At 42.8% G+C, this 24,228-nt stretch overlaps 1 protein-coding gene across 1 annotated transcript in view; it reads right to left on the bottom strand.

The window, feature by feature from the left end:
• PDLIM4 (PDZ and LIM domain 4) overlaps nt 1-24,228 on the bottom strand; it is a 93,012-nt gene that overhangs the window by 61,183 nt on the left and 7,601 nt on the right. The window contains exon 2 of the mRNA XM_074960482.1: nt 9,418-9,569. Coding sequence (XP_074816583.1) covers nt 9,418-9,569 — 152 coding nt within the window. The remainder of the gene's footprint in view (nt 1-9,417; nt 9,570-24,228) is intronic.

Raw genomic sequence — 24,228 nt, 5'->3', positions numbered from 1 at the left:
AACGCTTCATTTGAAATGGTTCTGGTGACAAGGTTTCTATTCATAGTTGGGTTTAGCTGATCGCCGGGTCGGGAAGGAATTTTCTTCCCGGGCAGATTGGAAGAGGCCTTGGAGGTTTTTCGCCTTCCTCTGTAGCATGGGGCACAGGTCACTTGCTGGAAGATTCTCTGCTCCTTGAAGTCTTTAAACCATGATTTGAGGACTTCAATAGCTCAGACATAGGTGAGAGGTTCTTCGCAGGAGTGGGTGGGTAAGATTCTGTGGCCTGCGTCGTGCAGGAGGTCAGACTAGATGATCATAATGGTCCCTTCTGACCTTAATATCTATGAATCTCATTGTATTTACTTCGTATCGTGAAACATTTAAACATTATTTGGATTATTTTTAAAAATGTGTTAGTCAAAAAACTGTTCATCCCAAGGAATGAGCAAAGTTCTATCAGGGTGTTAAAAGCATCCCAATGTCTTCAAATATAATATATAGATTACTCTGTATACACTGGAATCTGATCATAACAATGGTCTGATCCAGCTCCCATTAAACTTAATGGAAAGACTCTGACATCAGTAGGGTGTTTGTGCTCTTCATGAATTCACATAGGACGACATTCCATTTTCGTGGAATGAGAGCTCCATTTAAATGCATTTCAGTGAAGGGTCACCTGCAGTGAAGCCTTCTCAAGCATAAGAAGGTTCCGCTATGTTAGTCCCCTTGAAGGTAGCCCCTTGACACACTGTAGTTCCAAGGAGAACTGGTAAAGCAGAGAAGGAGGGGGAGAAGGAGCAGAGAAGTGTTACCACCTTGTGTGGAGAGGAGTAAGGAGAAATCCATGTTTCCCAGTGTCGCTACAGCCCCACTTTGTGAAGAGACAGGCCACTCTTACTAAAGCCACTCCCTGTGGGAAGTAGAGAGATGTAGCAGGCCTGATAGATCCTCTCTTGTTATATGAAACTCTGCTTGTGATGAAGCTTTCTGTGAAACAAACCACTTAACCTCTCTGAAGCAGGGACTATATACTCTGTTCCTCCAGGACCTGGCACAATGGGGTCCAAACTTGATTGGGGACTCTGGGTACTACTCAAATATTAATGTTAAAAGAGAGTTCTACTTTATTTATGATAGCGATTTATAAATGACCAAACTGTACACACAGAAATAAGGCTGTGGCTTTGTGAAACACCAATAACTAGTTACTTAGATTTCAGACCAGATTTCGAGGTCCAGAAATCTAAACAATTTTTAAAAGGAAGTATAAACAGTGAATGGTAGCTCTTTACATATGGAAATGCCTTTTTAACTTGAAGTGGAAAATCTTATAAATGTACTTATATCTATCACAGATCATATTAGTCATTAATGTGCCTCATAAAACTCACTCATTTTGGCTGGACAATTATAGTAATTTGTGATTTAATTAGAAACATTTGGCCAGGGAATGAATTCCGGTGGAAAGAAAAACAAAATCCATTTACATGAACTTTTGTTTTGCTTTAAATCATTCCTAAAAGTCTAAACCCTCAGCAGACCCTTGGAAAGTGTGCTAAGGCACGAAGACAAAAGAGATTAAGGTAATAGAGGCTATGTATGTGGTGCTTCTCCAAGCCCAGATTTCGGTCCCAAGAGCACTCCCGTTGAAATCAATGGGAGTTTTTCAGTGGGAGCAGGCCTGGATGTTTAGACCTGTAAATCTGCTTCTACCAAAAGCCCTACAGTGTGCTCATGCAAATTCAAATACAAATGACCTGGAATATATATTGCCATATCTACCTTTTCTACTAATGTCATTTTAAAAGCATTTGTTTACCTGGAGCAGATACACAAACCACTGGAGCAGATTAAGAAACAAACCTATTGATACACTACAGTGTCATTCTTTATTCTGAGACCAGTCACCAGTCTTTTGCAGATGTACCAACTTTGCATGATATCATGGAACAAATTAGTCTATGCAAATAGGAAAGAAGGGTTAAAAAATAATAAAATGTATAAATGTAGTCCTGGTCCCAGTGTCCTGCTCCCTGGACAAACAGAGGCAGGATTTGTTGAAGAGGCAGCATGCTTAGCCTTTTGGTAGGAGGGGAAGGAATACTTGGGGCTTGTCTACACTTGAAATGCTACAGTGGCACAGCTGCACGATGCAGTGGGCGTTCTCCCACTGATGTAGGAAATCCACCTCCTTGAGAAGCAGTCAACAGAAGAATTCTTCCTCTGACCTAGCACTATCTACTCCCGGGGTGAAGTCAACTTAACTACATCACTCAGGGTTGTGGATTTCTTCCCCAGCAATGAAGCTGGGTCGATCTAATTTTCTAGTGTAGACCAGTCCTTAGACCACCTGGTCTACACTATGAGTTTATGTCGGATTTAGCAGCGTTAAATCAAATTAACCCTGCACCCGTCCACACAACGAAGCCATTTTTGTTGACATAAAAGGCTCTTAAAACCGATTTCTGTACTCCTCCCCAAGGAAGAGATTAGCACTGAAATCGACATCGCCGTTTCAAATTAGGTTTAGTGTGGATGCAATTAGAAGGTATTGGCCTCCGGGAGCTATCCCACAGTGCACCATTGTGACCACTCTGGACAGCACTCTGAACTCGGATGCACTGGCCAGGTGTACAGGAAAAGCCCTGGGGAACTTCTGAATCTCATTTCCTGTTTGGCCAGGCGAGCTCGTCAGCACAGGTGACCATGCAGAGCTCATCAGCACAAGCGACCCTGCAGTCCCAGAATCGAAAAAGAGCTCCAGCATGGACCGAACGGGAGGCACTGGATCTGATCGCTGTATGGGGAAAGGAATCAGTGCTATCAGAACTACGTTCCAAAAGACGAAATGCCAAAACATTTCAAAAAATCTCTGAGGCCATGAGGGACAGAGGCTACAGCAGAGACACAACACAGTGCCACGTGAAACTTAAGGAGCTCAGACAAGCACACCAGAAAACCAAAGAATCAAACAGACGCTCCGGGACAGAGCCCCAGACATCCCGCTTCTACGTTGAGCTGCATGCAATTCATGGGGGGGCTGCCACCACTACCCCACCCCATCCGTGGACTCTGATGATGGGGTACTCTCTGCCATGCCCGAGGATTTTGTGGCTGGGGAAGATGAGGAGGAGGAGGACGAGCTTGAGGAGAGCACACAGCACACCGTTCTCCCTGACAGTCAGGATCTTTTTATCACCCTGACTGAAATACCCTCCCAACCCAACGAAGCCGGAGAAGGGACCTCTGGTGAGTGTACCTTTTTAAATATAATACATGTTATAAAAGCATTTTTTAATGATTAAATAGCCCTGAGGACTTGGGATGCATTCGTGGCCAATACAGCGACTGGAAAAGTTTGTTAACAAGTCTGGGGATGGAGCGGAACTCCTCCAGGGACATCTCCATGAAACTCTCCTGGAGGTACTCTAAAAGCCTTTGCAGAGTAGCCTGGGGAGAGCAGCCTTATTCTGTCCTCCGTGATAGGACATTTTACCATGCCATGCTAGTAGCAAATAATCTGGTATCATTGCATGACAAAGCCTGGCAGCATATGGTCCCAGTGTTTGCTGGCATTCAAGCAACATCTGTTCTTTATCTCTCTGTGTTATCCTCAGGAGAGTGATATCATTCATAGTAACCTGGTTGAAATAGGGGAATTTAATTAAGGGAACATTCAGAGGTGTCTGTTCTTACTGGGCTGTTTGCCTGTGGCTGAAAAGAAATCCTCCCCACAATTGGCCATGCAGTGGGGTGAGGGGTAAAGCAATCATCCCAGAGAATTGGATGGGGGGCCGGTTAGTTTGGTTTCTGCTGCTGCACATTAACAGGAAAACCGCAGCACTAAACGGCCACCTCAACGTGCTTTGCTTGGTATGGGAGAGGAGCACGCTGCTGTTATGAAGGTTGCAGAAGCAGAAAAACTATGGCTTACCATGGCTGCCTGCAAGCCAAATTATGTTGCCCGGCACTGCATGTGTGATCTCTAACACCAAAGCCGCAGGCACTCAATATAAGATGCAAAATGCAACCTTGTACCAAAATCACATGTGAATAGCATTGTTCACCGTGAAAGAGTACAGCCATTGTTCTGTAAAACGTATCTTTTTAAATACTTCACTCCCTTTTTTTTCTCCAGCAGCTGCAAATGTTTCAAGCCTCCCTCCTCCGTCCCAAAGGCCATCTCAGATAAGGCGGAGAAAAAAACCGCACACATGATGAAATGTTCTCTGAGCTCATGCAGTCGTCCGGCACTGACAGAGCTCAGCAGAATATGTGGAGGGACACAATAGCAGAGCACAGGAAAGTGGCCGACGAACATGAGGAGAGGTGGCGGCAGGAAGATCAGAGGAGGCATGAGGCAACGCTGAGGCTACTGTGGGATCAAACGGACATGCTCCAGCGTCTGGTGGAGGTTCATGAACGGCAGCAGGATCACAGACTGCCCCTGCAGCCCCTGTTTAACCACCCTCCCTCCTCCCCAAGTTGTATAGCTTCCCCACCCAAGTTCCATAGCCTCCAGACGCCCAAGAACGCGGGGTGGGAGGCTCTGGGTGCAACCACTCCACCCTAGTGGACAGCCCAAGCAACATAACGCTGGCATTCAACAAGTTTTAAAGTTGACTTTTCCTTCCCTCCTACCCTCCTCCCATACCCCACCCGGGCTACCTTGTGCATTATCTCCCTATTTTTATAATCAAATTAATAAAGAATATATGTTTTTTAAACAATAGTGACTTTATTTCCTTTGCAAGCAAGCTGTGATCAAAGGGGGGAGGGCAGGTGGCTTACAGGGAATTTAGAGGCAACCAAGGGGGCGGGTTTTCATCAAGGAGAAACAAACAGAATTGTCACACAGTACCCTGGCCAGTCATGAAACTGGTTTTCAAAGCTTCTCTGATGCGCAGCGCTTCCTGCTGTATTCTTCTAACTGCCCTGGGGTCTGGCTGCGCGTATTCAGCGGTCAGGCGATTTGCCTCAACCTCCCACCCTGCCATAAATGTCTCCCCCTTACTCTCACAGAGACTGTGGAGCACACAGCAAGCAGCAATAACAATGGGAATACTGGTTTCGCTGACCTCTGTGTGAGTCAGTAAACTGCGCCAGCGACCCTTGAAACGTCCAAATGCACACTCTACCACCATTCTGCACTTGCTCAGCCTATAGTTGAACAGCTCCTTACTACTGTCCAGGGTGCCTGTGTACGGCTTCATGAGCCAGGACATTAAGGGGTAGGCTGGGTCCCCAAGGATAACTATAGGCATTTAGACAGGTTTCAGAGTAGCAGTCGTGTTAGTCTGTATCGGCAAAAAGAAAAGGAGTACTTGTGGCACCTTAAAGACTAACAAATTTATTTGAACATAAGCTTTTGTGAGTTACAGCTCACTTCATCGGATGCATGCAGTGGAAAATACAGTGGGGAGATTTATATACACAGAGAACATGAAACAATGGGTGTTACCATACACACTGTAACAAGATAGGTTTCAGAGTAGCAGCCGTGTTAGTCTGTATTCCCAAAAAAGAAAAAGAGTACTTGTGGCACCTTAGAGACTAACCAATTTGAGCATAAGTTTTCATGAGCTACAGCTCACTTCATCGGATGCATAAAGTGGAAAATGCAGTGAGGATGTTTTATACACACAGACCATGAAAAAATGGATGTTTATCACTTCAAAAGGTTTTCTCTCCCCCCACCCCACTCTCCTGCTGGTAATAGCTTATCTAAAGTGATCACTCTCCTTACAATGTGTATGATAATCAAGGTAGGCCATTTCCAGCACAAATCCAGGGTTTAACAAGAACGTCTGAGAAACAGTGGGGGGAGGAGGGGGGAGGAAAAAACAAGGGGAAAATAGGTTACCTTGCATAATGACTTAGCCACTCCCAGTCTCTATTCAAGCCTAAGTTAATTGTATCCAATTTGCAAATGAATTCCAATTCAGCAGTCTCTCGCTGGAGTCTGGTTTTGAAGTTTTTCTGTTGTAATATTGTAACTTTCATGTCTGTGATTGCGTGACCAGAGAGACTGAAGTGTTCTCCGACTGGTTTATGAATGTTATAATTCTTGACATCTGATTTGTGTCCATTTATTCTTTTACACAGAGAGTGTCCAGTTTGACCAATGTACATGGCAGAGGGGCATTGCTGGCACAAGATGGCATATATCACATTGGTAGATGTGCAGGTGAATGAGCCTCTGATAGTGTGGCTGATGTTATTAGGCCCTGTGATGGTGTCCCCTGAATAGATATGTGGGCACAGTTGGCAACGGGCTTTGTTGCCTACAGACAGCCCCCCAACCTGAAGCAAATACTCACCGGCAACTACATACCACACAACAGAACCACTAACCCAGGAACCTATCCTTGCAACAAAGTCCGTTGCATAACCACCACCCTATACCGGAAACCTACTGACAGCTATTCCTACCTACATGCCTCCAGCTTTCATCCAGACCACACCACACGATCCATTGTCTACAGCCAAGCTCTATGATACAACCGCATTTGCTCCAACCCCTCAGACAGAGACAAATGCCTACAAGATCTCTATCAAGCATTCTTACAACTACAATACCCACCTGCTGAAGTGAAGAAACAGATTGACAGAGCCAGAAGAGTACCCAGAAGTCACCTACTGCAGGACAGGCCCAACAAAGAAAATAACAGAACGCCACTAGCCGTCACCTTCAGCCCCCAACTAAAACCTGTCCAAAGCATCATCAAGGATCTACAACCTATCCTGAAGGACGACCCATCACTCTCACAGAGTACTCCTTTTCTTTATACTGTAACAAGACTGATCAGGTAATGTGAGCTATTACCAGCAGGACAGCGGGGGCGGGGGGGAAGGGAACCTTTTGTCATGATAATCAAGGTGGGCCATTTCCAGCAGTTGACAAGAACATCTGAGGAACAGTGGGGGGGTGGAGGGGGGAAATAAACATGGGGAAATAGTTTTACTTTGTGTAATGATACATCCACTCCCAGTCTTTATTCAAGCCTAAGTTCATTTGCAAACGGAATACAATTAATTCCAATTCAGCAGTCTCACACTGGAGTCTGTTTTTGAAGTTTTTTTGTCGAAGAATTGCCACTTTTAGGTCTGTAATCAAGTGAGCAAAGAGACTGAAGTGTTCTCCGACTCGTTTTTGAATGTTATAATTCTTGACGTCTGATTTGTGTCCATTTATTCTTTTACATAGAGACTGTCTGGCTTGGCCAATGTACATGGCCGAGGGGCATTGCTGGTACATGATGGCATATCTCATATATTTGTTTATTCCCCCCCCACACACACACACACACTGTTCCGCAAACATTCTTGTCAACTGCTGGAAATGGCCCACCTTGAGTATCACTACAAAAGGCTTTTTCCCCTCCGCTCTCCTGCTGGTAATTGCTCACCTTACCTGATCACTCTTGTTACAGTGTGTATGGTAACACCCATTGTTTCATGTTCTCTGTGTATATAAATCTCCCCACTGTACTTTCCTTTTCTTTTTATAGGCATTTCAACATCCCCAACAATTATTTTCTGGTCTGGGAAGTAAATCCCTTCCTGCAGCCGTTTTAACAGACCAGAGTTCCTGAAGAGTCACGAACCTTTCCCGGCCATCCCACATTGATGCTGGTGAAACGTCCCTTGTGATCCACCAGTGCTTGCAGCACCATTGAAAAGTACCCTTTGCGGTTTATATACTGGCTGCCCTGGTGGTCCGGTCCCAAGATAGGGATATGAGTTCCGTCTATAGCCCCACCACAGTTAGGGAATCCCATTGCAGCAAAGCCATCTAGTATGACCTGCACATTTCCCAGAGTCACTACCTTTGATAGCAGCAGCTCAATGATTGCATTGGCTACTTGCATCACAGCAACCTCCACAGCAGATTTGCCCACTCCAAATTGATTCCCGACTGACCGGTAGCTGTCTGGCGTTGCAAGCTTCCACAGGGCCATTGCCACTCGCTTGTGAACTGTGAGGGTTACGCTCATCTTGGTATTCTTGCACTTCAGGGCAGGGGAAAGCAAGTAACAAAATTCCATGAAAGTGCCCTTACGCATGCAAAAGTTTCAGACACTGGGAATCATCCGAAACCTGCAAAACTAAGCAGTCCCACCACCCTGTGCTTGTTTCCCATGCCCAGAATCGATGTTCCACGGCATGAGCCTGCCCCAGTAACACCATGATCTCCAAATTGCTGGGGATCACGGTTTTAGAGAAATCTGTGTTCATGTCCTCATCACTGCGCTGCCGTTGCCTCCTCACCTGGTTTTTCAGGTGCTGGTTCTGCATAAACTGCACGATAATGCACAAGGTGTTTACAATGGTCATAACTGCTGCGGTGAGCTGAACAGGCTCCATGCTTGCCATGCTATGGCGTCTGCTCGGGCAATCCAGGGAAAAGGGAGCGAAATGATTGTCTGTTGTTGCTTTCACGGAGGGAGGGAGGGTTCACTGACGACATTACCATAACCACCCGCGACAAACTTTTGGCCCCATCAGGCATTGGGAGCTCAGCCCAGAATTCCAATGGGCAGTGGAGACTGTGGGAACTGTGGGCTAGCTACCCACAGTGCACTGCTCAGAATGTCGATGCTTGCCACGGTATTGTGAATGCACACCGCCGAATTAATGTGCTTAGTGTGGATGCATGCACTCAACTTTATACAATCTGTTCCCAAAAATCGACTTCTGTCAAATCGGAGTACTTTTGTAGTGTAGACATGGCCTCAGGATAGTTAAAGTGAATCAGCTAAAACATGTGAAGTCAATATGCATAAATTAAAGGGTGTGTCATTCAGGAGTAAAGTGGCCATAATTTGTTGTAATTTAATCCTCGTCCAAGGATTCCAGGATGGATTAAGGGTTTGTCTATGTGAACAATTAGTTCACCGCAAACTGGGGTGTGAACTCACCCGGCACTAGCCTGCCTCAGACTATCTGTCCGTGTAGACCGATTGATGCACACTAACAGTTAATGTGCTTTGACAAACCCTTAATCCTCCCTGGAATCCTTGGACGAGGATTCAGTTACAGCAAACTTCGTACTATGGCTGCTTTACTCCTGAATGAAATGCCCTTTAATTTATGCACCTTGACTTCACACTTTCAGTAGATTCACTTTCAGTTCACGTCCCCATGTAGACAAGCCCTTAGGGTCACTCAGATGGGATTATTTTATTTTTATTTTAAGATGTCGTATCAGATCTGCTCCAGCACGAACTGCCTTCCAGTCCTCCCTAGCTAGGAAAGAGGCTACAGCTCAGAGATTCAGAGGAAAACATGATGCTGCTCAAGGCTGCCATGTGGTTGCAGAAGAGCATCTCAAGGAAGGGGACATTTAGTTACAAATATGGACACAGTAACTATGTAGTGGGTCAATACCAAAGAGGTGTAAGTGTTTGAAGGAAAAGTGCAGACACCCACCTGTTCACAGATAGCATCAGCTGGTCCATACTTGCTTTGATCTTGTTTTGTGCTTCTAGATGAGTCATGTTTTCTGTGCTCTCGCCATTAATTGCCAGAATAATATCTCCGGGGCACAGGTTAGCCATGGCTGCCTTACTCCCAGGATTAATCTACACAAGGAAAGAAAAAAAGTGCTACTAAAAAGGATGCCTTGTGTGAGAACACGTAACAGTTAAAGAAAGAGGACTGGTTCTTTGGAAGGGAAAGGAATGTAGTGAACTTCCTGTTACCAAAGCAGCTGTGAGTGAAGAGTTTTCTATTGAGAGGGCCATTGTGCTTTGTCTGGGATGAAGATATTTACCAGTTTGGGCATGTTTTCAGAAGTAGCCTCAATTTTGGGGTGCCCTATTTTCTCCCCTGAAGACTGAGTTCTGCAGCCACACTGGATGGTTCTAGATATGGGTCTGATTCAAAGCTCTTTCAAGTAAATTAAGAGATTCCCATTGACTTCCATGACCACTTGATAACGTTCTCTTTACATTATTGTATGTAAAAAAGCAAGTTTGCAATGTAGCCCTTCACCCAAAGGGAGCCGGGCACCTAAAATCCCTTGGGCTCCTTTGAAAATCCCAGCCTCTATTCACAGGCTCCATCACATCCTTGAGAACCAACTTCTGAAGAGTGCTGAAAAAATGAAAGGTGGTGGGGTTTTTTTTGGCAAAAACAAAGAGAAGCATCATAGCAGTCATACTAACAGCTTCCTTCAGAGGTGTGATATTCTACATCAGCTTTCCCCAGTGCTGCTCAAATTATGTCTCTTTCCAGTCTTGCATGAAATAACATTATGCTTATTAAATCTCCATCACTTTTCCCCTACTATTTTTGTATTAATGCCAAATCTCACTAAGATTAGAATTCCTTTCTGGGGAAACTAATGACACGTCCAGGTACCAGTTGTGGTTGGATTGTACAGATTTAGGGCCGAACACTACAGGTCTGAGTGAGCCATAGTTATTCAAAGCAATGGGTGTTTTTCCTGTAACTGGTCCAGCATGTTTCTAATTTTTGCAAAGATAAAATAAAATTATGTTATATGTAGGCAGTACAGCTGCCAATAAATGCATGTCTAACTGTGCAAACTGTTGATAGCTAAATGTCTGTCCTCGAATTTCCTCCTCAGTCATTCATAGCATCTGTTTATGCTTCCACACACTTGCTATGAGAGCCACCAGCACGGTTTATCTAGTGAGAAAGTGCAGTCTGTTAGATATTTTACTTATTCGTCTCTCATTGCATTTTAAATGTGATGTTTTTTGGATACCATTTAATGTCAGTCTTTATTTATACTAGAATAATCCTGTGTCTCAAGAGATGTGTGACTGCTTCAACATATTATTTTGCAGAATTACCGGGGAAAATCTCTGACAGACAGATTAGGACTAAAAGGAAGTCTAATTTAGGATCGACTAGAGATTCCACCTCCCCATCCTAGTACAAACTACAAATTATTCATGGAATTACAGCCTCTAACAACTGTGTCTCTTGGCAACTTCACTTTCTCATGGAAAACTCTTTGGCTTTGATTTTTTTTTCTATTACACACAACCCGTGATCTCTATTGCATCTTACTCTTAAATGGAACTATGCTTTTTTATATGGATTGCAGGTGACAGGCATGGTGCTATAGAATGACAGTAATAACGACAAAGAAACCTCCAGACATGACTGTTTGGTTTGAGAATAAAGTGAAAGGGAAATTCTCCAATATTGTGACTTGGTCACTTCAGGGAGTTTCTAAAGGGAAAATGTTTTTAAACAAACAAAAAAATCCCCACAATTTACATCTCTAAAAAGTAAATTTCCTAGGCTGTATTCAACATGTGACTCAAAAAGCAGAATCGCTACTCAGCTCCGTACTATCTCCCTTATATGCATTGTTTGGATGGATGCAAGGAACAAACTGGCTAACAAACCACATATATCAATTGTATCAAACACCTGGGACCCAGTTCAGGCTCTGGTTGATTTCTGGGTGCCACTAGGCATGCACACTGCACAGTGTTATTTATTCTGAGCCTCCAGAGACATACTAGGGACCCTAATAAACAAGCACAAACATGATTCTTGCCTTAAAGAGAGCACAATTTAAGTTTAAATATGACAGATGTAGTGAGATAGACAAGGGGTGAGAGGTGGACCAGGCGATAGCAATATCACCTGGCTAATAGAGAGGCTCAGGTAGACATTTTGATTTTGAGGCCCGTTTTGTATTGGCAAGGAGCATCATATGAACTCATGTTCTGATCCAGCCTCAGCACCATGCAGAGCCCTCTGCGGGCATATCTCGTTCCCCTGGCAGGAATAATGTGGAAAGACATTGAGTGAACAGGGCAGGGAGCATCCAGTTTAAAATATATTGACCCTGCCACTTGTCACAGAATACCCCCTTCATGATGATGGGTACAGAGTACCAGTGGGGCATGAACTCTATGGGTTTATGGGGAGCTCAGAACCTCTTTTTATGTCTAATCAGAACAGTAAACCTGCACTAGGCCCTTTGATGCATTTGCCATGATGAATTGGCATTTCTTATTTACTTTTCAATGTTTTCAGATGGCTTATTTTGTTCTGTACAAACCATGGGGCTTTCCACCTGCTTCATTTTTAGGCTCCACTGTGATGAAAGTGTCCACTTTCTATAATGTACAAGTAAAATCTATATTTATAATAGGGTTTTCCCCCTCCATTCAGCTAAACTAAATCAGAGTTTACTTGGAGAATAAACAGAGTTCTTTGTGGTTTCCTATTTTTAGTTTGTAATTTGTTTAAAATTACTTTGGCAACTTTTTCATATTGGAATTATTTTACACTATTCATGGAAATGCTTTTCAAGGTCTCGTTAGTCTGGGATATAAACATTGGTCCTTTAGTTAGCTGGGAGGTAGTAATGCACGTCAGGCCCAACATTTGTATTGGTTGCTGAATTACCTTTAAAGCCCTACAGGCCAACTTCTCCAGATTTACAGCAGTGAAATGATCCCATTGACATTCTGAGCCAAATTCCCGCCACCGAGAAGTGGACATTAATGGGGGCCTCTAACGTGCTGGCTTTGGCCTCAACTGCATTTAAATCTTCTAGGGCAGTGTTTCTCAACCAGGAGCACGGGGCCCACTCGGGGACCTTGAGCAGGTTTCAAGGGGTCTGCCAAAAAGACCAGCATTAGACGCACTGGGGGCCAGGGCAGAAATCCGAAGCCATAGCATATGGGTCTTAAGCTCGTGCCCTGAACCCTGCCACCCAGGGCTGAAGCCAAAGCCTGAGCAATGTAGCAATGTAGGACTCTGGGGCTCCAGGCAATTGCCTTGCCTGCTACCCGCTAACACCGGCCCAGGCTTTTATATGCAGAAAACCAATTATTGTGGCACAGGTGGGCTGTGGAGTTTTTATAGCATATTGGGGGGGCCTCAGAAATAAAAAGGTTGTGAACCCCTGTTCTAGGGCAGACTCACATTGGCTTCAGTGGGACTCTGCATGGGTACAGGGACCTACAGAAGAATTCTAGGGCAGGATCAGGGCCTTCATAGGCATGAAAATCTGAAGTTGTGTCTGGTTGTTGCCACACTCATTGGATAAGGGATCTTTTATAGCAGGGTAACAACCTTACTGCACTTAAGACCAGGTTTGTATTTAAAGCTTGACTCTAACTGCTCTAAAATCTACATGGTTACTCATGATTAGCCTTGACATTTGGTATACTTAACAGTGCCCTCTGGTTCTGACATTGATCCAAATTTGGGGCCATTTGAACAAGGGGTTCCCAAGATATAACTCTAAGGAGAAACAAAACAACTTTTCTTATAAATTGAAAGATTCCGGCAACTCATTTTTGGTCACACAGACATCAAACCACGGCTCAGTTCATTGCACCAGGGTGTCCAACACTCAAAAGTTACCCCAAATGAGTACAGACATGGAACCCACCAGCTCTTTGGGGAAATCAAAATTAAAAGGTTACTTCAAAAATATTTTGCTTCTTCAGTTTGGCTTGTCATAAGGGTGACCCACATGCCTGATTTTCATGCCAAATTGATTATCCTGAGTTGAGTATGGAGAGAGAGAAATTAATAGGATTGTTAGTCTTGGAAGTTTCACACCAGCTGGAGAGCTCAAAGGGATAAACAGTAGGTCTCTGAACCTGATCCTCCTTGGGCAGAAATCTGAAAAGGGTTGGGAGGTATATCAGTAAAATCTGTCTCTGTTGGGGGAGGAAGGGCATGTGAGGATGCTAGATCATATTAAAGAAGTTCTGTATTAAAATCACAAATGAGTTTGATTCCCCATAGTTTAAATTCCAGGGTATTACTAATTAAGAGGTCTTTTGGTTTTTGGTACTGTTTCTCTCCCTTTGTGTGTGAAACTTGCAAGCTGCTAATTGTGTTAGTACATCCTAAGACAGAGTCTGTTCTCAAAGCAATTCTTTGTAACAACAACTACTCACACAGAGAGAGACTCAAAGCAATACTCTGTAACAACATAAACAGCTCCCAGAGACTCCCCGCCCTTTTGTTGTATTCATCTCGCTTTGTTAACAATTGTGATTAAAACAGAGATAGAGGATGTATGTGGATGGATGCTTGGTGTGTATAAAAACTGAATTATCAGGGAGATCCCAGCCTAAGACTCCAGTGTCCATCGGCTAAAGAAGGAGTCAAGTGGAAATAACCAGAGGACCCCCAGAGGGCAGACTGGAATCCATCCAACAGCCTCAAGAATGGGAGAACCAAAGAACGAGATAACATCTAGCAGCACAGAGCCATCAGGAATGTGTCATCTGCTGATTGATTCAGCAACTGCATGATGAAGCAATTCCCATAGACGGGCATAGGAAGAAATTCCTATAAAAATGGACTCTAGAAAGTGAGAACTTTGGGGTCTGATTCTGCAAACCAACTTCCAGGAGCGTCAGATGAGCATCTGCTCCCTCCTCATGTCCAGGCCACCTGGCCAGTGGCTTGGCATGAGCAACTCTAAGGCTGGTAACTATGATAACAACCTTGCAGAACCTCTGTGTGTGTGTGTGTGTGTGTGTGTGTGAATAAATATGAAATCGAATGGAATGTTATAGCTATAACTAACTGCTTACTATGATTCTTTCTGTATTCACAATAAATGTGGCATTTTGCCTTTTCCCCTTTAATAAGATCCTGCTGGTTTTTATTTTATTGGTATAACAAGGAGGTTATTTTGGGGGAATGTAATAAAAAAAATTAATTAGATATGCAAATGCTTTTACTGGAAAGGGAGGGCCTTTTAGGGGAGGAGTGAGGGGGAATAAGGGTGAGAGGGGTTTGGGGCTGCATCAAAGAGAAGGGGACAAATGGTGATGGGTAGTAGAGGAGGGGAGAAAGGTGAGGGTCTCAGGTGAAGGGGACATGGATTGAATAGCAGGGAACTAGGGGACAATAGGGACATAGGCACCCCTCTTTCTACCACCCTATGCGAGCTGGGATCTGGGGTTCCCTGCCCATCTGACAGTCTGACCCCCCTCTCACTCCCGCTCATGTAAGCCAAGTTCTGGGGTGAGGGCTTGCCTTTCTGTGGTATCCAAGCCTTTCTCCCTAACCCCCATGTGAGCTAGGATCTGGAGAAGCCCTGCCCCTCTGGAAGTGGAGCTTAGAACAGGCATGCTCAGAGCAAATGACCAAAAACACTGGGGTGAGGGGCTAAGAACCAGTATGCTTAACACACATCAGAAACTCTCCTGCACTGCTGGCAGGAAAGGAGCACCCACTGACATGAATGGTGCAGTTCACCCATCTCAGAGCAATTGTTTCAAGCTATATTCATCAACATGGAGTATTCTCTTTCCTCTGAGAACTTCTCATTGAGATGAATGGGCCACTTAATGCCTCACTGGGCCTACAACTTTGAAGTCTGAAACCCACCTTAGGCATTTGCCTTAACTCTGTATTCCTTGGTTTCTGCTGAACTCCATGTTCTGGAAGGGCAAAAGCTATCCCCGGGGAACCTTAACTATGTTAATGATTTATTTATTTATTTGCCATTTAATTATTAGCAACTACAGTTCTCTTTTAATTCAAGTGTTAGAACTGGGTGTTGAGTGCGACATGGCCAGGGTTCTAGTCAATAGTTCTCTGCAGGTATGGCTATGTGATTTATTCAATAATTGTGTGTTGCAGGCTGACTTGAATTCACTAAAGGGCATGTTCTGAAAATCAGTGGAGTTAAAGTGGCATAAATCAAACGAGATTTTTGGCACAGGGCTTTTGGCAGATTGATCCATGCCTCCAGTCAGCTAGACCTAGAGCCTGCTTTGATCAGTAACCAAAGTACATGTGACATGAATGAAGTATATGCCAGCAGGTCTGAGAGTGAGCAGGCACATACTAGGGAATTAAAAACACTATTAAAATATCTGTGCCAGCCCATTTTATTAATTTCTTCTATATCACTTTAAAGTCACTTTATAGCCAGAGCTCTGGATAATTTTCAAAGGAACTTTACTTGTGCATGCTGCTGAATGTAATGAATAGAATGGGGTTTTTTTAAGACAAAATAATGATCTGTGAATAATCTATTGAGGCTTTGTGACAATAAGGATGCTGGAAATTACCATTGTTGAAAACAGATCTTTATTACAAGGGACAAGTGTCAAAAAACCCCTGTTCCATAGTTAAGGTTATGTAAACACAAACTTTTATAAAACCTAAGACAATATCCATGATCCATGCAGACAGATCCTCAGATGGCATAAACTGTTTGCAGCGGAGCGATGACAATTTACACCAGCTAGTGATCTGCCCCTTAATCTCCATGTTTCCATGAAGATTTTTTTTTTTAATTCCAATGGAAACAGTTAAAAATAAAGACACTCGCTATCAACATCTACAATTGTTACTGATCAGAGCCACCTGTTATCACTTCAAGCTATTTGAGGAAGCAAACATTTTCGCATATACTTTGGGATACCTTCCCTGGAGACTATTAAGTAAAGACTCAATTCTCCCAGGATGGCCAAAAGAAGTGAGTCAATATGGGACTCCCTTCTGGGATTCCCAAGACATTTTGTCTATTCTGTGCCCGTTTTGTCTATATTGTAAACTCTTCAGTATGTGGGCTGTCTGTATGTTGTGTTTTGCACAGACCCTTGTATCCCAGTGAAGTCAGCGGGATTGCATTGGGGCACAAGGGTCTGTACTAGCTGATCATATTGCAGGAGAGGGAGCAAATACTGTGCAATAATCACTTGTGTACAGTCGGCATTTCCAGCTGGTCCCGAAGTATATGTGGAAAGAATATCTCCTTTAATTTTATATAATTTAAAATTCTTTGTAGCTGATCCTACTCAAAAGCCCCTGGACAGGTGTCACCACCCTCTTCTGACATCTGGATATTTAGAAGAAACTGGAGAAACTCAAAATTTCTCTGCCTGATTCTCCTTTACGCTGGTGTAAACTGAAAGACTTCAGTGCAACTGCTCCTGTTTTATAGCTCAGAGACTGTGCCACAAGTCCTCCTTTTCTTTTTGCGGATACAGACTAACACGGCTGCTACTCTGAAACCTGTTTTATAGCTGTATAAGCAAAAACAGGATCAGACCCTCAGTCTTTTACAACCAGTTGAAAACAGTGACTCACATTCTTTGATTTAGGAAGCCTGTCATCTTCAGCTGGTCAATACCCATGATGTATTTTGTGAGAGGAATGCATTTCACATGGAAACAGTTCAGGTCGGATGTGTCATATAATACTTGCATATAATTCACAGATCACAGGAAGACACAATTTTTGCACAGCATTCAGTGCTAAGCTGTCCAGCAGACTAAAGAGCATTAGTACACAGATGCTAATGTTTAGCTCAGTATCCATTCATAGCAGTAAAGAATTTACAGTGACTTCAGGCCAAATACACTGTAAACACTGTGGTCTTAAAGAAATCTTTAAATAATTTGAGTTGAGGTCTTTAAATTAGCCAGTATTTAATGAGACAAGGTGGGTGAGGTAATCTCTTTTACTGGACAAACTTCTGCTGGTGAGAGAGACACACTTTCAAGCATAGGCCATGTCTACTCTATCACTTAAGTTGGCAAAATTTATGTCGCTCAGGGGTGTGAAAAAACACCACCACCTCCCCGCCCTAGCGACGGTCTGGAAGAGGTACAGAGAGACCTGAGGAAGCGCTGTGAAAACTCAAAAGCTTATCTCTTTCACCAACAGAAGTTGATCCAGTAAAAGAGATTACCTCACCCTCCTTGTCTCTCTAATATCCTGGAACCAACACCACGGCAACAACACTACAATCAACCAGTATTTAGTGTCAACTGAAAGTGTCATTAACATTCCAAAAAGAAAAGGAGTACTTGTGGCACCTTAGAGACTAACAAATTTATTTGAGCATAAGCTTTCGTGAGCTATAGCTCACTTCATCCGAATGATGAAAGCTCATGCTCAAATAAATTGGTTAGTCTCTAAGGTGCCACAAGTACTCCTTTTCTTTTTGCGAATACAGACTAACAGGGCTGCTACTCTGAAACCTGTCATTAACATTCCATTCATCTCCCTGCAAGGCCATTAACAAAGATGTTAAAGGGCCTTGGCCCTGACTCCAAATCTCTGCACTACCCCCATTCGATACCCTCCCCAATTGGATATGTTGCTATTTATCATTGCCATGCATTTATAGTCCTTTCAGCAAATATAAATCCATATGGCACCATTCCTATCTAGCCCATTGAAATTAGTTTGATTCATAGTGCAGATATGTGATCAGCCATGCTTGATCCAGGCTTAGGGCTTAACTGTGTCACTTAGGGTGTGGATTTTCACACCCTGAGCGATGCAGCTGGGTTGACCTAACTTTTTAATATATGCCTGGCATCAGATCAATAAAATTTGCAAAGTACTTCTGAATTTTCAGCTGGAAGGTACTATAAGGATGTAAAGTATCATTACTTTGCATTGGCCCAGTAATGTGTTCTGGGGAAGTTTTCTGTGCAAATGTATGGAGATTTAAAATAAATAAATAAAGCTATGAAAACACAAGAACTTCCATGTGTTTCACTATTGAGGTGATCACACAGCACAATTGTCTGCCTTATGAACTACACTGGAAACATCTGTCATTTGTAATGCCCCCCAAAACTAGAAGTAAAATTATGGACAGAACAGCCCCAGTAAGCATCCCTTTCCTCTACAATACCCCTCCTCCTCTCAGCACCTAGGACAGGAGGTGTAGCCACAGCACACTATGCTCCAGCTGGTCTCATCTGCTGGATGGCCGTAGAAGGCCACAGGCAATTGAGAGCGCATCCCTGAAGCTCTAATTTATACCAGGAAGCAGGCATCCCCCCTAAAGGGCTGAAAAACCCAGGAGCGTGTGCAACGACAATATAAATCCACCGAGGATTTCTTTGCTCCTGCACCAAGCACAAGGACAGAAAAGGGGAGAAAGAGCTCTTGAGTGATGAATTATTAAACATGTTTTGTGCTGTACAAGATCCCCAAAAAGCCAGTCTGTAACCCAGAGCTAAGATGTTCATGGATAAAACAAGAAATGCTGAGAAACCCAGAGGCGGTGCTAACGTGGGGTGAGAGAGGGGCAGGAGAGGGGGTGTACAGTTATAATTACGAACAAGTTACGCTTGCTCAGCTAAAGACTGAGCTGTCATTGGGTTTAAGAGGATTTTCACACGCACCCCATCCTCTGTCTCAAAACTGCCACACACCCACCACCTTCCTTCCCTCCAAGAGCAGGAGGAGCAGCAGCATCAATGAGTCTCTTTGTGATGCTGTCTGCAGCTGCTGATGTGTGGAGTGGTCGGCTCTTTCCCCTAGAGACTGACACATTTCCGTCATGATGTGAAGTCTGCTTCCCCAGAGACTCATGTGGAGAGTTTGCTTTCAAATGTATGACCCTGGCTGTGGGTGGCGTTGCTAGGCCAAGCTTCATTATCCCATTAGTTAAGAGAAAACACAAAGATGAGTGGATAATTAGATCTTAAGGAAGAGATTTAACAAAAATACCAGTTGCTATCTTATCTGGCCACTGGAGTTTGCATATGCTTTAAAAGTGCTCATGTCTGACATCAAGCCAGTAAAAGAAAACACTCCTACAACTGTTGCTTATACTGTAATGAGCTAGTTGGAGTTTGGAGATGTGCAACTTGATTTCCTAAGCGACACCGTTTATACTTGAAACATACATAAATACACACACACAGTGTTTATGTTTTCTCTCAAGGAGATCAAACTCAACACTCCCCAGCACACTAAGGAACCAACCAGAGGGGGCCAAAACCTGACAGTCCCATTGTGCCCCACCTATACCCATGGCAATGGGGCCAAGGGGGAGGAAAACTCTGCAAGGTTCCCCCTTCAAGCATGTCCTCCAAATTCTTTCACAAAGAGCAAGGCATATTTCCCCCAAGCAGGGGGCTTGCAACCCTAATTCTGTGGATCCCCTGAGCTCTGCTATAGGCTTGGACCATCTGTGCAGATGTTCTCTCCTTCTAGGACTGCTCCATGGTCCCAGGTGATTCCCCCTGCTCCCTGGGAGTGAAGCTCCATTGTAGCCCGGGGCTATATTACCTTTTCAGAAGAGTTCCCATGGGCCGCCAGTGAATGATACAGAGTCAGTCTTCCCAGCTCTGTTGTAGCCAGCACTGCGTTTTTTGCTCTCTATCAGTGGGACTTGGTTATAGGCAAGTTAGGGGAACATACCGTTCCATAAGCATGATCAAAAGGCCCAGATCAAAGCCTTAGAAAGACCACATCTGACCAGCTAACAAAAACATGACAAAATTCACAGCTATCAGAGAGAACAAATGAACTTGCTCTATCCTCAGACAGCAGGCCATGTACCACCACTGCAGTACTTCGTATAGCAAGATTTTTAAATCGGAAGAATCAAAAATTAAGCTATCAACCAATGAAGTTCAATACCCATCACCGCCACCACCACCACCCTTAGCATTTTCCTGTTTATTTTATTAAGCTTTCTGTTTTAGCATAGTTCACGGGAGAGAATAACAGATGTTTCATTCCAATCCACCTGCATCTTTCCCACAACACAGAAATTTGGTAAGAACAAAGACATATTAATAAGTAGGTTAAGAGATTCAGGATGGAGAGATTGCAAGATGTTTCATAATAGTTTTACATTCAAAATACAGATGGATCCAAATCAAAACTTAGATCCAGGCTTTCTTGCAGTTTGAATTCCAGTCCAGATCTTTGAGGCTCACCTTGGTCAAAGATGGAAAAAGCTGAGAACCACTGAAACCTATAAATTACACAAACCTATATATTATATAAATTGATGAGGTTGGAGAATTAAGAATGCCAGTGACTGAGCAATAGGAGGCAAGTGACAAACTAAAGTATAAATGCAGACTTAAGAGCTCCTTCTTCAAGAAATACACAGTTCACCCAAGGGCCACATTTTAAAAGGTATTTGGGCCCCTAAATATGCAGAGAGGCACATAGGCATTTCTGAAATTCTCACAAGGCACCTAGCTGCATCTTTAGGCAACTAAATACTTTTTAAAACATGGCCCCCTCAGAATTGGACACAACAATGCTCCGAACAACAACTGTATCCTGAAAGGTATCGGATACAGTTTGCTTCCCCTTATCAATTGCCTTTGCTAATCCACAATAAGCAGAGACATTCCTGCTCATTACCCTCCGCAGCAGGACTGAATTGCAGCTGTATTACCCCCGTAGCACTGACTGGCTACCTCCATCCCACCAGTCACTTCCTGGAATGTAAGTGGTATGGCTTTAGGACAGTTTTGGAGCAATCTCCTGTGTGCTTTACAGGAGACAAACAGAAGCGGCTTATGGCTTTTAAGAGTACTGGGTTTCCCAACCAGAGGGGTAAGTATATGTAATCTCCTTTTGATAGTAATAACAAATAGTAGTAACAGGTTAGGGAGATGCAGAAACACACAAAATCATGATTTATTCATTCATTCATGTTGCAATTGATTATGAAAGTTCAAGGAATGGGTAAATTTGCAATTTACCTTCAAGCTCCCACCACACCTTCCCTATTGGGAAAACTGATCATGTGATGCCTAGACTCCCTCTCACTGAAGGCAAAGTTAAATTGACTGCAGGGGTGGAGGAGCTGTCCTTGTGCAACATTCAGTATTTGGAATAACAAATGTTTTTGAATCCTTCTGTTCTGGAGCTAGATGTAGGTTGATTTTCCTGTATTTTTAAAGTTTGGAAATCTTACTGTGGATTGCACACAAATGTCACTAAATTATTTCACAAGATATTTTTTCGTGAAATTACTTTGAAGTTCTGGTGGACATGAATTTGAAACATAGATGAGGCCAGCATAGCTCCTTCATACTGCTGCATTCCATGAGAAATGATCAGTAATGGCATGAACTTTGAAAGGGCCTTTGTGATGCTTTGATATTATATTGGTAGCAATGCTCTTGGAGAGCAGAGTAGATACCCTAGTGGTATTGTTCCCCACCAAAAAATAAATAGTAAAAATATTGTTTGTATATACACACAAAAGTGATAGATTTCTCTCTCAAGAGGGTGTAAGGACCACTACTGAATAACACAGTGCTCAAACCTTGGCTCGCTATGAAATTTTGCACAACCAGCAACGTTATGGCCAGCACACTGGGAGATGAAATTCTAAAATACTTTGCATAAGCCTGCAGATGTACTGACTGCAATGGGACCAGGACTGGGGCCTATCATGCTCTACATGACAAAGAGAAAAATATCATTGTACTTGTTTTTAGTATTGGGAAAGTCATTTTAACCATCTTGATACTGGTTAGAGGGAGAAACTGGATTAATAAAAAATAGCTCCAAAGTATCTAGCTTTTTGGCTACAGGTCATTTTACAAGAACTCTCAACACCTGTCTTAACAGAGCAATAGTTCGAATTTTATTTTAAAGCTAATGTTGTCATTATACTAACAATTTTAAAAATGCTGTAAATCCCCCTGAATGTGTAGAACATTTTCTGTTTTGTCAAGTCTGGCAAAGACCTACAGTATTTTAGGGTGGATTAGGTTTATTTTGCTAAACTCAAGCCAAGGTCAGACCTTGTATGACTGGAACTACATGGATCATTCCTTCCACCTAGTTTCCTACCCTGGATTATCAGTGTGCTTGATTAGAGTAATTAGCATTAGGCTCTCTCTTTAGTATTTTCTTCTAAACAAACTCCAAGGCTGAATAGCAAGAGATTTTTATTCTCCTCTCATAGCTATTGAATAAAATCTGAAGGCAGAACATTTAGGAAGCAATAAAAATATATTAAATCTAATTCCACTAGCTCTTACCTTTAGTTTAAATGATTTTTAAGTGTCATTACAACTGTAGTCGCAATGGCCCAAATTTCCCACTCCCAACAGATCTTACAATTAGTTCTCATTAGGGCAAACATATGAGAACACCTGGCACACACAAATTGACTTCCTTATGGCCAAAAGGATCAACTTACTCTTTTCTTTTTGCGGATACAGACTAACACAGTTGCTACTCTGAAACCTGTTATTATGCAAGGCACTGAATTTAGCCGTATGGAGTGGTATCGATGAAGTGAGCTGTAGCTCACGAAAGCTTATGCTCAAATAAATTTGTTAGTCTCTAAGGTGCCACAAGTACTCCTTTCAACTTACTCTAAGTTACATTTTAGCTTCTTAAAAATCTACTACATATAAGTATACTTTGAGTAAAAGAAACAGCTACCAACTCTTAGTTCTGTCAGACAGGCGATATATACCTGGCAAAGGCTAGCAGACAATCTTTGCAATACTAGTTTTAGGACTGATGCACATTTAGCAGTCAATCCAATCTATTTGAAAGCTCTAATCAAAAACTGATTGCAGCAATAGATTAAATAGTACCAGCTACATTAAACAAGCGTAATCAAATACAGAGTTGCAGAAATTTGAAACAAAACCAAGGAACTAAACAATGGCTTAACGTGAAGGGCTTCAGGGGAAAACACATATTTGGTGGTTCTAGGTCTCTCAGCAGTGGTTATTAGACTACATTACAATAATGAATGGCATATACATTGTAAGTAATGTGTTTAAAAGGCTCAGGATTGTAATGATATCCAGAGTGATTATCAGGAAGCCCTACAGCAAAATCCATACAGATCAGAAATTTTTTTTTTTTTTAAGTAACTGTTCTGTCAGAAACCTTTACTTTTACAACCTCCCAACCCTTTACCAGAACAAATACTCTCCTGAATGTAAAATAAAACCTAACACTTAAATTTTCTTTAAAGAATGCATGATCTCAACATTCAAACATGGAAGTGCTACATCATTCAAAAATAGATTGTAAATATGTTCTTTTTCACACATTCATTTGTTTTGTGTAATTATGGGCCAATACCGAAAATGTGTTTTCTGGTTCACTCCCAGAAATCAACAGAGGGACTAATATACTAAGCTACCCAGGACAATTATGAGTAATTTGTTTATTGGAGTAAATCTACATTTTCTCCAAACATAAAGGCTTGGGGCATCTTTGACTGAACTCAGTAGAAACATACCTTTGACTTCAGTAGGAGTTGGACAGGACAGTTGGGCCATAAATTATCCAAATGCATTTTAAATATGCCTACTGTACTTATAAGATGATGATTTTAATTACAGGCAGGGTGTGTATCTCATGATTAGACCGGAAATCAGAGAGCCATGACTCCTGGCTGTTATTCAGCTCTTAAATACCACCATGATAGGTACTAAACAAAACAAAACAAAAACATGAGATAACCTCAGCTCTGCCACTGAGTTGCAGTGGGACCAAACCTCT

The sequence above is a fragment of the Natator depressus genome, chromosome 8, assembly GCF_965152275.1.
Source record: "Natator depressus isolate rNatDep1 chromosome 8, rNatDep2.hap1, whole genome shotgun sequence".
Taxonomy (NCBI): Eukaryota; Metazoa; Chordata; order Testudines; family Cheloniidae; genus Natator; species Natator depressus.
The sequence above is the reverse complement of the archived record's forward strand: the minus strand, read 5'-3'. Positions and strand labels throughout refer to the sequence as shown.